At 39.0% G+C, this 16,709-nt stretch overlaps 1 protein-coding gene across 2 annotated transcripts; it reads right to left on the bottom strand.

Annotated features, from left to right (window-relative positions):
* Positions 1 to 437: 437 nt before the first annotated feature.
* On the bottom strand, positions 438 to 16,280 carry rnf122 (ring finger protein 122). 2 transcript variants are annotated; one of them, XM_020630551.3, is made up of 6 exons: positions 15,769 to 16,280; positions 10,478 to 10,634; positions 4,767 to 4,812; positions 4,636 to 4,677; positions 4,422 to 4,501; positions 438 to 2,183 (listed from the first exon to the last, which is right to left on the bottom strand). In XM_020630551.3, the coding sequence occupies exons 1-6, from the start codon at positions 15,791 to 15,793 to the stop codon at positions 2,069 to 2,071; spliced, it is 465 nt and encodes a 154-aa protein (XP_020486207.1). In that variant the 5' UTR covers positions 15,794 to 16,280; the 3' UTR covers positions 438 to 2,068. The 2 variants fall into 2 exon arrangements, with proteins under 2 accessions (XP_020486207.1, XP_020486206.1); XM_020630550.3 differs by having other exon boundaries at positions 4,422 to 4,504; positions 15,769 to 16,264.
* Between the last annotated feature and the right edge of the window lie 429 nt (positions 16,281 to 16,709).

Here is a 16,709-nt window from a genome sequence, read left to right as displayed (position 1 = left end):
TCCATTTCCTATTAAAAAAATCCCAAATATTCCTGATTATCTGTAGCTGTGACTACTTTATACTGATGCACAGTAATATTTTGAACCATGTTTTTGCCTATTGTGTTTTTTTATTCGCTGAGCTAACTAAGTCAAATCAAACACGTTGATATTGTAATGACACACTGACTCTGAATATAAGGCTTAAAAATCAACACTGACCTCCTGACTCTGTTAACATGTCATGGCTTTTTTCACATTTTATATCTTTATACTGTATACATATATTCATCAATGCATAACTCTGTCAACCTTCTAATCTAGGGTGAATGTCGTGTCTCTTGAAAGGTCTTGAGTCAAAAAGGTGTCACGCTGCCAGAATTTGACAATTTCTTATACAACATATCACCTGGTGATGGCGCCAGATATACAACAAAAAAAGAAACAAACAGGAGAAGCTGAGCAAAACAGACAAATGTATTTATTATTGTTTCAAGTTATTTACATCTGTTGGATTACAAAATGTGGAATGTGGCCAGAATCAGAGTGAACTTGGGCGTGTGTGTGTTAAAAATGCAACTCAGGAGAGTTTTTTTTCCCTTCATTTGGCACATTAAGTCACGTGGCCATGACAGTGTCACCTCTGTGTGTGTGTAAGTGTGTTGGCTTTTAATTACAGTGCAGGTGCCCTCTGTTATATGGACAATGTGCTTTATGAGTTGTGTGCTCAATTTAGGCAGTGTTTTGCTTTTTAACTACTGAGGACTGTAACACAGAATCAACCATCAATAATGCCACAAATGAATGCTGTGTAAGAAAGTGAGGTTTGGTTGCTTCCCGGATGAATTCACAGAACAACAATGACTCTGTACTGCTGCGTCCCTTATCTTCTGATGATGCAGCATCTCTGATACTTCACAGACTCTTATAAAGATTCACTATAACTGAAAACGAGGGACCCTTTCTTTGTTCAATCAAAAGTGCAATATCTTTAAAAAATATCTTCAACATATTTCAACAGAGAACCAAACAGTTACAGCGAGATGCAGGAGGCGTCTATCCCTTACACCTATATCAACACAATAAAAACATGACTGAACAATAAAACATCCCTGTGGAAAAGTCACACATGATATCACTGTAGAAATTTTACACTATCAGTTAAAGATATCAGCAAGAAAATCCACTGCTTTGTGAGAAACAGACTGGATAGAAACACGGATTAATTAGCTACAAATCAACTAGAGTTATACATTATTAAGGCCAGACTGATAAGGCTGGAATCCTCCTTTTATTAAATCAGTGCGACATTTATTTAATTTAATTTGGGCTAAATTGTAAAAAATAAAAAGTTTAGTGTCCTTGAAAGCAGTTTATTAATCCCTGTCTTTGTCCTTCACATTTTATTTCTTCACTCTACCTGCATTCGTCTCCAGACAGTTCCACACATATTTTTATTATCTGTTCTTTAAAAAAAAAAACATTAAAAAGAAAACATGAATTCTCTCTTTTGTAATCTGGGTACTTTCTCCCTATCAGCATGTCTGATGAGCATTAAAACATCAGTTTGCCTGTATGGCTTTATTTCTTCTTTTTTTTTTAACAAGAGTTTTGACAGCCGAGGCCACTAAAACTTTCAGTGACCAACACAACAAATGACATTCATTCATGCCCAGTGCCTCCTCCTGTTCTCCTCCAACACTTACTTTAACACATCGCCTTGACATCAGCATCTCCTGCACTTCAGCGGGCGGTGCCATTTACCTCACTCAAGACTGCAGGAGAGGATGTGACGGAGCGGGTGAAGAGGGGGGATGATGAAAGAAGAGTGGTGGAGTGATGTGTGGGTGGCTGGAGATAATCTCTCAGACACTACAAGGTGTCGTGCTGCCATATCTGAGATGGAGGTTGCTAAGCAACAGCATCTTTATAGTCCTTTGGGTGGTAACTAGGTTACCCCAACTCACTTTCGTCATGTTGGCTTTTTAGCTGCGTTACAACAGCGTTACAGTTTCCCTCTTCCTGTTGGCTGATAACTTAAACCAGCTGGTTTGGTCCAAAGCATCCAGGCTGGTGAGAAGTTGACCAGTTACACCAGTTCATCCAGTAGAGTCCCTATGCTGTGGTGTTGCTCTGGGGGACCGGCTATGGGTTTGTTACACATGGGACAGACGCAGCGCACTTCCAGCCACTTAACCAGACACCTGCACAGGATTTAAAGAACAAGATAGACATATTAAGACCAGTCACACTGGGCCCACCGCCTTGATCATTTTTAACCTTTGACCCATAATGTGGGCTGCTTTTAGAAACTTTAAACCTTTAACTTTGCTAAATGTAGAAAATACACTAAATGAGAACATTTAAAGTTTTATACATATTTAACAAGGCCTGCAAATACGTTTCATGACAGTACAACATGATATTTATCCTGAGGAATGCTTTAATCCCTGCTACGATGGGATTTTAATTGTACTGAATCCAAGACATTATATATCTAATTAATAAAATCAATTCAATTTTTATCAAAATACAACTAAAATACTTTTTCGCAATTTTATTTATTATTTATGAGTTTTTTGAGAGCTATCATCCCTCTGGCTGATTATCTGTTTGCATGAGAAATAAATGTGTACACTTCGTATCATTGTTGATCATAAAAGTCCTATATTGATCCATACTGTTGTATCTTTACACCCCTTTATGAGCCAGTGAATTACCCTTCATAAGGTTAAAATATGTTGTGATGGTTCAATTTGAAATATTCAATGTAAAAAAATATCTACGCCTTTTCCTTCCTGATTTATTTCTACCGAGTACTTCTACTATCCTACGCTGCCAATGTCTCTGCATTCACGATCCTGACATTCCTAATGATTTTCGCAGCCCACGCCCCTTCATGCAGTCTTAAAATATCGTCGCTATTCCTACATATAGACCTGCTTTTGCACAACCCACCACCTCCAGGATGTTCAGGGGAGTAAATGAGAATTTCTATCAACCAGCCTCTTTATTTCTCCTCCTCCACCACCACAAGTGTCAACATCCTGTCCTGTCTCCTGTTCGCATATGGGTCCAATGGACCACTTCACTCTTTCTTCAGTAAAACAATCATTTAGTACACGTCCAATTCATAAATCTAAAATACAACTTTAGAGCTAAACTTCAAATAGCGTCTCTGTCACGCACGTTGAGAAACACTGCTCTATATGCAGATCCTATCCTGTTCATAGATGTAAAGTATGCTCTGAAAAGTAGACTTGTGTCATTGTGTCTGTCTAAGAAACTGACAGCTGTTAAACTTTGTTCGGGAAAATGAAAAAAAAAAAAAAAAAAAAGAATTCTTCATGCTGCAGTGACAGGCATTTAAAATAAGAACACAGAAATATTCACCGTTTTCCGGCAGGCACCATTGGCTTCTGTCCGTCATATAAAGGCATCAGTATTAAAAATGTGGCTGTTTTGTTTCCTGTTTCAAAACTACTCACAAACATTCAAAACTTCTGTTTGTTTTTAAGATTTATTTTTGGGCTTTTTGTGTTATTGTAAAGATAGGAGAGTGGAAAGAGCTCGAAATCAGATAGAGAGAGAGGTGGGGAGTGACATGTGGGAAAGGAGCCACAGGTCGGATTTGAGCCCGGCCCGCCCTCTTGGAGGACTATGACCTCAGTACATGGGGAGCGTGCACCAACCACTAAGCTACCTGCACGGCTGCAACCCAAGAGTTTCTGTTTTGAAACAGGCTGGTATGAATGCTGATGACCTACAAAAGCAAACAAGACCATCAGGGACAGGATTTATTTCTTTTTAATAATACTTCCTTTAAATGCTGCTGCAGGGTAGGAGGCAGATGAGGTAATTGATTGCATGCTGATATAAAGGCCATTGTTTGCATGTTCCATGGCAAAAAAAAATCTCAATGGTAATTAATTGAACTGTTAAAAGATTTACACATGTACAGGACATGATCAGCAGAAAAACTAAGTAGTACTTTCCATAGGGGACGCAATAATGGACACAAACCTAAAGTTTCTTACAGGAGCTTTAAATTAGTAATTAGGTACTCATAGTGTGTACCTGCCTTAAGGATTCAGAATAATTCCTCCACCACTGGTAGCGTGCATAACATTTTTTTTTTAACACCCAATAGATATAAGGATGTGTATCAGCTTCAGAATGTTGTTATTTATCCCATCTACCCAGTGCATGCTGGGAAATGGCCCTGCCTTGACTACTCCTCCCTCACCCTGAGTAAAGTTGCAGAATTATTGAATAAATGAATCAACAGTGATGTAGTACAAGAACTCCAGTAGAGGAGCGCTGCAGGAGGACCGAAACTAACTCCTGATCACTGAACTTCAGATCAAACGCCGACACTTTGGTTTTCAAAAGCTCGGGGCACAGCGGTAACAGGACCGAAAAACGCGCTCTCTCGTACTCACTTCCTGTGGAAAGCATGTTGGCATGGCAACACCCCCAGCTCATCTTTCACTTTGAAGTCCTCCAGACACACGGCGCACGTCTGCTGTGTGACAGACAGCCATGACACAGAGAGAGAGAGAGAGAGAGGACAGTCAATGGATGATGTTATTCGACAAAATTGTAGGTGTTTTTCTTGTGGTGCAGAATGTAAATCATCATAAATCACATTCTTACCCCGTGAAGATTCAGCTTTTTTGGATCCCCTTTTAAAACCACCTAGAGGGGGGGACAAATACAAACAAAAGAAAAATTATTTTCTTTGTAGACATTAAAGTCTACTAAAAATCAAAAAGCCTCAGTTTTACCTCTCTGTATCCAAAGCGCTCACTCTGGGCTTGGTGCCGTAGTTTGCTGTGGATGAATACAAAACAAATTGATGAATACATTTTAAATCACCTTAAGTGTGAACGTACTCCTTATTGAACGCTTCGCCTGTTGCCACCACAACAGAAAAAGCTTTTGCTTTTTTTCATATTCTTTACATTTAAAATCTTCTCAAAAGTGACTCAAAGTATGTCTGACAAATGGTGAAAATAAAACTGAGGCAGTAGCTTCAATCTTAAAGCTGTGGTACTTAAGCATGTGTTCCTCACACCACTTTCCACTTGTATTCAGAGATAAAGATGTCTGTATATAGTCAGAGCTGGGTTCAACATCAGGTCGTTGTATCCAGGCACAGATTGAAGCTTTGTGTGGTTAAATTGTCGGACATTATGTGAAACAGAAGCTGTGTAATTGTAGGGTAAGCTTTGATAATTAACTATCTTCACAGGCTCTACAGTGTGCACACATTATGTACAAACACATGTTCCTCTACATGCACACACAAACACATTGTTCCAAAGTAATCCTGTAACTACAGGCAAATGCTTACATGCACAAATACACAAACACTGCTAATGAGTACGTTGCCTCTTTGAATCCCTGCACCACCCCTGAACCAACAATGGAGAGGAGATCTTTATCGCCTTGGCGAGCTGTGTCTGCTCGGGAGGTTATTTTTGGCCTCTTGTTTTTACACAACTAAACATAGACTCAAACGTCTATCACTGTCTGCGATTTGAGCCTGAAACCAAATGCAGGAACAGCACCTGAGATTAAAGATGAGTGTTCGCTCGGTGCTCTGATTCCCTTTTTTAAAATAAAAAACTGCTGCTCAGAGTTAGGAAATGACAGTTTTTTGTTGTGTTTGTCTCTTGGTTTATTGTTTATGCTGATTGCAGCTAACAATCTCCCATACTGAACAATGTGAGGATACGGGTTTAACATGTGTTGAGGTTTCCCAGGCCTGATGTGAAGTGGGTGAAAGGGGGGAAAGACGACGATTTTAGTGTTTTAGTTCGGCTATTGTGCCCTCTCTGTAAGAATAGAAAAACCTCATTCAGTTACTCTGGACCAGTTCTTATTGTATTTAACAATGATTCACAGGTGTACATTTTATAGCGCAGAAAAAACCCTTTTAACAACTCAATTCTTTGATGTTGTGCAGATTTTCTCATTTTGATTTGAGCGATTTTGATATTTTTTTTTTTGCACTTTAAATTAAAAATAAATTAAAATATTTTTTTATTATTAAGTTCATATTGTTCTATATCTTCTTTTGACTGCATGATCTTGCGTGCTATAATGCAATAAATCCATAGTCTACTTCAAGTGTTTACAGTCGTTATATTGTGATCAACATCTGGAGCTCAGATTGGAGCAGAAGAAAGTAAGTGTTAAATAAATCAAAGTATTCATGAATAACAATAGCAAATGGTGTCAAGTCAAATTGTTCCTGCAGTCACATTCAGCATTTTAGGATAAAATGTATTTGCAGTTGAACTCATTCAGGGTTACAGAGTCAACTTTTCTCAAACAGAAACTTTTATCTAAAGATTTGACCGACTTAATAGATGTCTCTGTCCTGATAGCAGCAAACTGTGCTCACATGTGGTAACAGCTGACCTCCAACCTGCCCACTTTCCTGCTAAAGCATTTTGGATTTCCCCGTCTCTATATATTTTCCCCAATCCGTCTGCTTTCCAAACTTCTGCAGGTATGATAGCATCTGTACGGCCGGTTTTGAGCTCTATGGAGCTGCAGGGAACTGGAGAAAGATTTTCTAATAATAACAAGTTACACCTACAAGTCATGTTTCCTGTCAGCTAATGAACAACCATATTAAGCTCTAGGAAGTGTCCTTTTTCTCCTCCATTCAGTCTCAGGGATCACTGACAGGAAATTAAATGAGTCAGTACATTTATTCGGGGAAAGTGGCTCTGGTGGCCTAATATTACTGCTCTCAGTCACTACAGTGTATATCAAAGGACAAGTCGATGTCTAAATATGTTCCTGACAAGTGAAGCTGCTGTTCTCTTCAGTGAAGTCAAGCTGTAGCAGCTTTTTGAGGGTATCTGACTGAAAGTGAAACGGGATAGGATGGTGGGATAAGACCTCCGAAGGAAACGCTTTTTTGGGTATGACATCATTGGCATCAGCATGATTTGCAGTTAGAGGACAGGTAACTGTTTCCCTGATGCTCTCAGGTGGACACACAATGTCAGTACGATCACAATGTATTGTGATCTTACTGCCTAGTGGTTGGTTTAAGCTAAGTAAATGTACATCAAGTTTGGAAGCCAATATGATTTAAAGTTGATTTAACAGTATTAAGAAGAAGATGTTTTTAATTATTTGGCATAAATACTAAAATAGGTGCATAATACAACTTTAGATAAGTGATCTAAAAGAATCACAAGGACATTTTATGTTTCAGCTGGACTTTAAACATGCACACCAGCAGCTATTAAAGTACACTAGGGCACAATTAAGATGTGTTTTTAGTTTGTGAGCTTGGTAAAATTGCAGGTAAAGCTGTACACACACCCAAATTTTGAGTCATGATTTGAACATTTTGAATATGAAGGTTGAGAGAATTTATTCATCAAATCAGTAAAATCCTTCTTAGATCTGAAAGCTCTTCAGAAAAAAAAAGTCATGTAATTGCTTTGCATGATCAAAGGAAGAAAAATTCAGAAAAATCTCCTACAAACTCTGTGACACGCCAGAATCAGAGCGAGCCGGCCTGATAGGAATAATAAGGAAACCTGCAGAGAACAACATTCATTGCTCAGCATTCGTCTAATAAGTTAGCCGGTCTATAATGGGAATCACAATCACACATCTACCCAAGTCTACATTCAGCGAGTTAATGGGGCCAAAGGAAGTGACTCATGGTTCTTTGAAAAGTGCTCAAAGAGAAACAGAATGGATCCGAGCTTTTCTTACTGAATTGATGGGTGAATTTATTTTTGAACCCAGGGCTGGAAAAAGAAAAAGAAAAGAGCTTCATATAATCACTGTGTTTCGTCTCTTGATCAATAAAATCTAAAACGGCTTTGGTTGAAAGGCTGGTGCTTGCTTTTGTTGTTTAATATTGACGGATTTTTCTCTATATCTTTGCAAGGTTTTCTTTTCTCCAGGTAATACAATGTTAAAAAAAAAATACCTCAAGCAAATAAAATGAGGCTTTTGTCAGATTTCTAAGCTTTTCCTTTGAGTTCTGTTCTGCATTACGTGGGGTTTGCCCGGTTCAGTAGTCATTGATGATTCTGATTTTTTTTTTTTTCCTTGGCCATGATGGATTGAGTTCACTCCTCCTGACCATGGAGAAGCAGATCATAAATTAAAATCCTCATTGAGTAAACTTACAGAATCTTCATTACATGATTTCTATCACCACTTCAAGTGAGTTTTTAGATGATTAAGGCAACACGAATGAAGTATATTACATGATAAAAATAACAATAAAGAAAAAGAATGAACCTTGGTATTATTTTATATAATGTTAGTTGTGTTGTATGTACTTCTCTGTTTTGTTCTCAGTAGGGTCATCATATACTGTAGAGTAGACGGTCATTTCATTTCTTTTGGCCAATTTGACTACATTGACATGAACAAAAGTTGCACATGTCCTAGAAGTATAAAACATTTATTTGTATAGGATAGTATATAAGTATATAAGTGTAGGATGACGTGGTTGAAAGCTTGGACCTTGTGATGATACATTTTGTTTGATACATGTTTTGCATTTCACTGCATTTACAAGTGTATTCAATTATTGGCACTTACCAAGGTTATCATGGTTCACAAAGACTAATGAAAAACAAAACTAGGATTGAAACACATTTCTGTTAACTGAAATATAAAGTGCAAACAAGGCGTTAAAAACAGAACCAACTAAAAGCTTTTTAGTGTTTTTACAAAACAAATTGAAAGAAAACAAAATTCTGGAGAAGATGTGTGTCGTTTCTTGGCCTTAACATATTGCCAGTTCAGGTGGGATATGAACAACACTGTTACGCCTTGTCTTCAATTTGTAAGACATTGGGGCGAATAGTGGGGCGAAGTTGTTCCCCCCTGATACGCCATCACGAGGTAGTAGCAGAGGTGTAAGAGGAGCAAGACGTTGTGTGTTGTACAGCCTGATTCTAAAGGAAAACAGGTTGATTTGGACAGCAACTTTAAATCGTATCCAACATTAAAAATAAGACATTGTTATAGGTTGTTAACGTTGCAGAGACGCAGTCATTCAAAGACAATCCTGCAGGTGTGGAGATTCTGTATGAGGTTTTTTACATGCATGTGTATGATGTGTTTGCACACCCACTGTGTGCTATTCATGCCATGTTTATTCTGAGCAGTCCCTCTGCAGTTTTCCTCGCTGCTGTCCTCACACATTGTGACGGGCCGCTTCCTGTTGCCTCATATCCCGTCCTTCAGACACACACACACACACACATACACATACACACACACACACGTCCCCTCAGCTCATCGGGGAGTTCACAGTCAACAGACGGAGAGGTCAGCATGTTCCTCTATTTCTTTTCTTCCTCCCTCCCTCACACACACACACACAAACACAACACAAACACACACAATTTCCCTAAAGGTTAAGCTTTGAGCTGCAGCAATGTTGGCTGTTTTTCCACGTACAGATTAAAATATCTCAAAGCTCCTGTGAGGAACTTTTAGTCTGTGTCGGTATTGGCGCCCTCTGTGTACAAAGCGGTATTGCCTATTTTAAGATTTTATCTTGTTAATGTATGATTTAAAAAAATAATATAATATAAAATAAATAAATAATCTCATTCTGTTTCGTTTAACAGTAAAATGTAACCATCATTGAGAATCTTTGAGGTGGAAAATGTTAAACAAGTGTTTCAAAGTTGGCAGTTAATCTTTTTGTCTGACACCTAACCTGCGGCAAAGGTTAAAGGTCTTAATAAAATACAATTTAGAAAAAAAATCTTTTTTACTAGTAAATAAAGCTCGTCACAGGACCTCTAACAACCAAGGTTATCGGATGTATTGCTGTAACATTTTGAATAGATATTAATAAAAGATGAACGTAAATAAAAATGGTTTTGGGTGATGCACAGATTAATGAACTTGCCAATAAAGATTAACACTTTTTAGCACTATGCTAGGATAGATGTACGGCATTATGGCACTTTCAAGAGTACAATGTTTGTTCTGTCCGACTCTGTTTAGTTATTTCAAATGGTAAGGAAACTGCATCAGGTGTATGCTTTTGATGGGAAAGTGATCAACATCGATTTAATCGAGCTATAACGTGTACACCACAACTCTCAGCTACATGTTTTTTGTTGCTTAGTAGCAAGGTGACGTTGCATACTGGTGTGCAGCGAGGTGGTGACTAAATCAAGGTCTGACCAAAACTAGAATAAGAGGATTTTTTTTTGCCTCATTGATATACTGGAGAATGTAACTCTGGAAACTCTCTCTCATGGCTTTTTATTCTTTCACTTTTGTGTGCCTCTATTTTTTTCTGTGTGAAAGTACATTTCACCAAGGAGGACAGATTACCAACTGATCCACTGTAAAAACCAGAGCAGATGAGTTCTAGATTTGAAAAATACTCTTCTTCTTGTATTGTCTTGTAATTATCACATGTTTAATTTCTTCCTTTTTTGAGTGTGTGGGGGGGGGGGGGGGGGTGTCTACTCACCTGATAAAGTAACAGCAGAAGATAAGGCTCAGGATGAAGACAAATATACCAGTCCCAAAGATGACCATGTAGATGTTGAGTGGAAGGTCCTGGAAGGTGATGGGTGGCATGGTGCACGACTTGTTGGAGTAAACCAGTCCCAGACCACAGAAGCACCCTTAACAAAGACAGAGGAAGGATTTAAAAATACATTCACTGGGAAAGGATTGCCAGGAGTAGAGATTTATGCTATACAGACATAAAAAAAAACTCACATTGGAGCTTTACACACACCTACAGTGTACCCTGTTCCCATTCTATGATTGTAAATGAATCCTTTTTCATGTTGTATTCAAACATGTAAAACTCTGTGGTATCCAAGCAACATGGTTTCATCTGCTAAGACTTCAGGGTGATGATCCATCCATATATAACACCAATTACTGTAAAAATAATCGTTCACATCCTGAACTGAGAGCTTTTAGGGAGAACTTTGGAGTATGCTCCAATCCAAACAGATGGTTTTCCCATTAAAGGTGCCCTCTTTTGTCTCATCCTTCCTGCTTTGACGCTACACTTCTGTGTGTGTGTTTGTTTTACCATGAAATAGATTATCACTGTTGCACGACTGTCTGCAGTCAAGGTCAGAGGTAGAAAGATGGGGGAGGGCTGGGAAACAAATGTGGCATGACATTGGACAGGTTGCATGGTAAGAGGCTTCCAGTATTTGATTCCTTTGTTAATTAAATGATAAGTATAAATAATTTGAGATCAATGAAGTCGAGAAATAGTTGTAGATTGGGCAGACAAACACACACAGAGATACAGAGAGCATAATTATGTGTATGAGTAATGAGAAGTCCGTATCTGCATGTGAGAGGGGGCTTTGTGCTATCAGGGTCACACTAACCCAACGAGTGACAGTGAATGGGAGCTAACGCATGCAGGACTCATCACAGTCTGCTCATATAAACCTTGTCCCAATGAATGATCAAAAAGTAAAGCAGCTGATGTCACCGATGAGCGTGTTGTTAATATGAGCTTGTATATTGTTGAGTCATAATTGGGAGCTCAAAAACGTTTCTTAAGTTAAAACATCCCTTAGTGAAAAGATAAACTTAACAATATAAACCTGATGAAGCTTTTCCAAAAACAGATTCTGGTGTTTCAGGCTGCAGCCCTGAAACATCCTGAACAAGCAGATGGTAGATGTATCAACACATGGATACTTGGATCGTTTGATAGAAAAGTAAGCTCTATGTAACAGGATACGCATTTTACAAAATGATTGGTTGCATACGAGGAGAGACAGACTGATTTGTGGAGGAAAAAAAAAGGATGGATGGATGGGTGGCTGGAACACAGATAAAGGGGCGCTATATGTTGGATAACGGATAGGTTCATGGCTGGATAGACATGGTTGGTGTAATACACGGTGAATGATGCTTAATGTCTGTATAGATAGATGAATGGATGGTTTGTTTCGCAGATACAAAGTCAAAGGAATTGCTGATAGATAGATGGGTGGATTGTGGGTGATAGATAAAAGGATGGATGGACAGATGGAGAAAGAATTGGAGAATAAAAGGGAAAGATACAGGGAAAGATAGATGATGGATGCATGGAGAGACAGACGGATGGAAAAAAGATAAATTAATGTTCAGACAGATATTTTGTTAGACGGATTAAAAATGATGGACAGACAAATGGAGGGATGAAGGAGACCTTTTCCAGCTTCATTGCCCTGTTCTGTGGTACGTATTGTTTTCTTTGGGCCAAGTTTTTTTTTTTTTTTATTGATCCTGTTATTTCTAGTCGTCCCTGTAGCCAAAGTGACACTTTGACATTTCTATTTGACATTTCTACCACCTCACAGTGGAAATTGCGGTATGAGACGATCAATACTTCCCACCTCTTATTTCCACTCTCTCTGAATGAGATGTGATGCTTCATTTATCGATGGCTAAGCATTCAAGACCACTAAATTACCTCACTCAGCAAGAGGCGATCGTTACCAGAGACCTCGACATTTGCCTGATCCACAATCAGCACGGTCTAAATGATTGTATGCTGATTAAAGAACATGTGCTGGGTGGAGGCCAGGATTTTAAAAAATACCGAGGTCATGAATCATGTTTCCAACATGCTCGATTACAACAACTTCAACTCAAGATTTTTGATCAAGACTTTTCCTTGAGATCAATGATATCTACATACAGATCAACAAAAATCTTACCCTGAAAGCTCTCGTGAGGAGCCTTGAGCTTGTTATGAAACACACTCACATTCCTACCCATGCATCTATATGACCAACAAACACAAACAAGACCATCAGAACCAGACTGATTATTTTCTATGTTTGTTGTTTTAATTTTGAATGCCAGTGTCAGACAAAGACATTAACAGGATGTAGACAATTAGTGATTTTACATTCAATTGTTTTAAGATGGCAGGATGAGATTTTAAATCATAAATCACTACATACACATGACCAGTATGGACCACCAAAAAGACAACATGTAACACTTGGTCCACAAGGACAAGAAAATGCACATAACATTTTACATAATTCATTTACAGATGCTGAATGAGGCCACCTATGGACCCAGTCCTCAACTTCTTGAAACTGTTTGGGTGTATGTGCACTATTGTAAAATGTCAACTCATTTCCATTTCATTCAATTGTCCATATTCATGACTGCACTGTCCACAATGGTAGCCGGAGACACGTAAGGATGCAAACCTGCAAGTACACACGTCAGATACTCTCCATCGTATTTACATTTATAACAGTCTGCTGGTCAAGGGCCATCGGCAGACAAAGAGGCAGGCTTACAACATGTAGTGGGGGGGTGGGGGGGGTGTATGTATCTTTTCTTGTAATCATGTCATGGCAAAGCTGATGGAATAAATCACCTGTGAAGCTGCTGCAGACTTAGACTCTAAATCTGGGTCATTGGTATTCAGGTCTTTGTGTGTGACGGTCATATCACGCCTGTCTTCACGCCTGTATGGATAGATGGGCACTCATGTCTTTCTCCTCCGCCTCTCTATAAACATGGAGGGCAGACAGCAATATGTGTTCTGCTTTTGGGTGGAGCCCCCATGCATGACCACTGACCTACATATTGGCACACTCAGGATGCTCCACCGTTGCCATGGTGCCAAGAGTAGCAGATGCAGAAAAAAGGATAGAGGTTAGATGAAAGAAGTTCCCATTTCGGAGTACATAAGGAATCTGAGTCAGACTGCATGTTGAGCTTCAGCTGTCAGACTGATTCTCCTTTTTTTCTTCTTCTTTTTTTTTTTTTTTTTTTTTTTAAAGGTAGGAAAGTCCCTCCGTGATTTGACGAGGCTGTAAAATATATCGACTATAGCAGCTTCTCTGACAGCTCCTACGAGATGCCTGCTGGGGTTTTGTCCTATATACCGCCGTGTTCACACAAAGCTGCTTCTTCTCGCAGTAAAGACAGAATTTCCCATCAAATATTCAACAGTTCACATGAGTGGGAAACACTCAAGCTTGCCTGCTTGATGACTACTGCTGGTTCATCCAAGAAGAAAGTAGGTTGGGCCCCAAAGTAACCCCACATATGCATAAAAGCGCTACATGTGTCACGCATCAACTCGGCCAAACAGCCACACACACACTGATACACAGAGCAGACTCTGAGCTGTGACTGACTGATACTGCTTCATTTTTCTAGCAGAATGTCACTCTTTGATACTTTGTGTCTGTGTTGTGTGTGTGTGTGTCTGTGTTGTGTGTGTGTGTGGGTTGTGTGTGTGCTATTCCCCCCATGAACGGCAGCACAAAGGGAGTAATTGTTCCTATCTGAACAACACCAATAGTCCACCAAGGAGGCTGCAGCTGCTGAACTCAAACAGGAAAAGCCAAAGGTAAAAAAGAGCAACACAAATCCATCATCCTCACCAGGATTTTGTCGTGACAACGCATCACTGACGCAAAAACGTTTCACAGCAATGAACAGATTTGGTTTTGTCCAAGTGACTAATGCAAAATCTGGACCCGAACAGCACTTTTCATAAAGGACAGAAGTTGCTCAGACTTTATTGACAGTTGAAGATAATCTGTCAAAGCCATGAGGAGTGTAATTGAGGACTGCAAGATAGAGTCAGCCAGTGTAAACAAGATTACCCACGGAGGCAAAATGTTACAAAAGCACAAAGAACAATGGCTGGCCTTGTGTGGCTGTAGCTGAATTCATTTAAATAGAAATAGAGGATTCTATTAATTAAGCCATTATAGTATTCTACTGATCCGTATATGTTTTTACATGTTGATCACAGCCAAAATGCTGTCTTTTATGAATTTTATATATTTTTTTTTAAAAGGTTACAAAAGCGTTATTAAATGTCAATTTAATGAAAGCTGCACGCAAATATTTAGTATTAACCACAAAACACACTTTAATGTTAAGAAAAGCAACAATGTATTATTCCATTGTCAGCTATCTTTTGTGTGCACTGACTCTGTTGTAGTTTGTCTCTCGGCATCATTCAGATGAGAGCGTGTTCACGATGATTAAAGAGACATGAGAACAGCTTCAATAAATGATGTAGAAGCACACTGAACAATGTCCGTGTCATGTTTTAAGAAAGCCAGTTTCAGTTGACTTTACAGTCCAGAAAAAAATAATCATTCCATTCAATGTCACAAACAACAAACAAACAAACAGTATCGTATTGACAAAGCTCAAACCAGGCAATGTGTGCGACTTACTGCATCATAAAAACACTGAATGATCAATGAAGTTGGTCACTGGCAATTCCTTTTTTTCTTCTCAAAAGCATATAGATAAATATTTAGTGTTCATTGCAGTGAAACAGCTCTTATACAGAAAAATCTGCTACTGTTAAACCTTATTTACTTTATTGTTCTTCAATAGGCTTCCACTTCTTTAAGAGAAGTTACAGTTGTTAAAAAAAAACATACATCAAAGAGCATTTGTAGCCTATATGTTATGCAATAATATTACAGTGTGTTATTACCCTTTTATAACACTTTAATATACTGCTAACATACAAAAGTGATACCAACTCACTACAAAACGCCCCACAAGAGTGATATCGTTTTTCTTTACATTTCCATTATACTCACAAAGGAAATGTCTAAATTTAGAAACACTGGATGATTCAGACACTCCAGTCTACAGTCTATTCGTTTCCTCCTACCAGAGCTTCACTGTGCTCAAATAAAAGACTGGATTTTTTTTTTCTTTCTTTCACATTAGCCTTTATCAGAGAGGCCTAAATAAACGGAGCTCGGACAATATAAAATGACTGCTCACCGTTACACCACTGAAACGGGTGCATCAATGCACCAGAGGGAGTCCTTGCCGGCGGGGTCGGATTCGTGTTTACCAACAAGCCGCAGCTTCTTCCGCGCGAGCAGATGGATGAAATCGACCGCTTCTGAAGTGCACAGGTAGTGAGAAAGGTTAGCAGGACTAGAGCACCTGTGTAACAAAAAGACGGAAACCCCCAAAAAAAAAGAAAAAAAAAAAGGGGGGGATAAAAGGCGTTTGTCGAGAGTTGAAGCTTTTGTTTATCACATTATCTTGGTCCTATTCCTGCAGTCAAAAAGACGCAATGGTGATGTGGATTTCCCCCTTCTTCTGTGGCTGTTTTTAGGGCTCTGTTATTATTTGTTCACAACATAACACTGACCCCGCAGCAGCAGCAGCAGCATCTGTTAGAGAGAAGAAGAAATCTGGAACACTGGCTCCGTGTTCCTGATCCCCGCCCCCCTCACCCCGCAGACGTGAGTGACGTTCGGACCGGCCAATCAGCAGACAGTCTGTGCCGGCGTGTGTTATGACGGCCTGTCTGTTTTTTTATAACTTTTTTTTTTTTTTTTCAGTTTGCTAATGCATGTGTGGTTTGCTGGCCAGGCAATTAAGGCTGATAAATCAGTGGCATGCTTTAAAAAAAAAAAAAAAATACTCAGTTAAAGTCTCATCCCTACATTCAGGGCCAGATTAGGGTCAATACCCCTGTAAAAACTTTGTAGTGGGCCCCTCATGACCCCCACACAAATTCTGTGCATTGTGTTATAATGCTGATAAAATGCTGAAAATTTAGTTACTGAACTTTTTTGTCTTTTATTTATTTTTGACTTATGCGTGTTTGTATACTGAACATCTTTTGGTTTTGGACTGTTGGTTAGTCAACACAAGAGACATTCAATTGGACTATTGTCCCAGTATACAAGCATTGAGGAAGAACCGAT

This window comes from Labrus bergylta, chromosome 2 (assembly GCF_963930695.1).
Source record: "Labrus bergylta chromosome 2, fLabBer1.1, whole genome shotgun sequence".
Lineage (NCBI taxonomy): Eukaryota > Metazoa > Chordata > Actinopteri > Labriformes > Labridae > Labrus > Labrus bergylta.
This window is presented reverse-complemented; position numbering and strand designations above follow the sequence as displayed.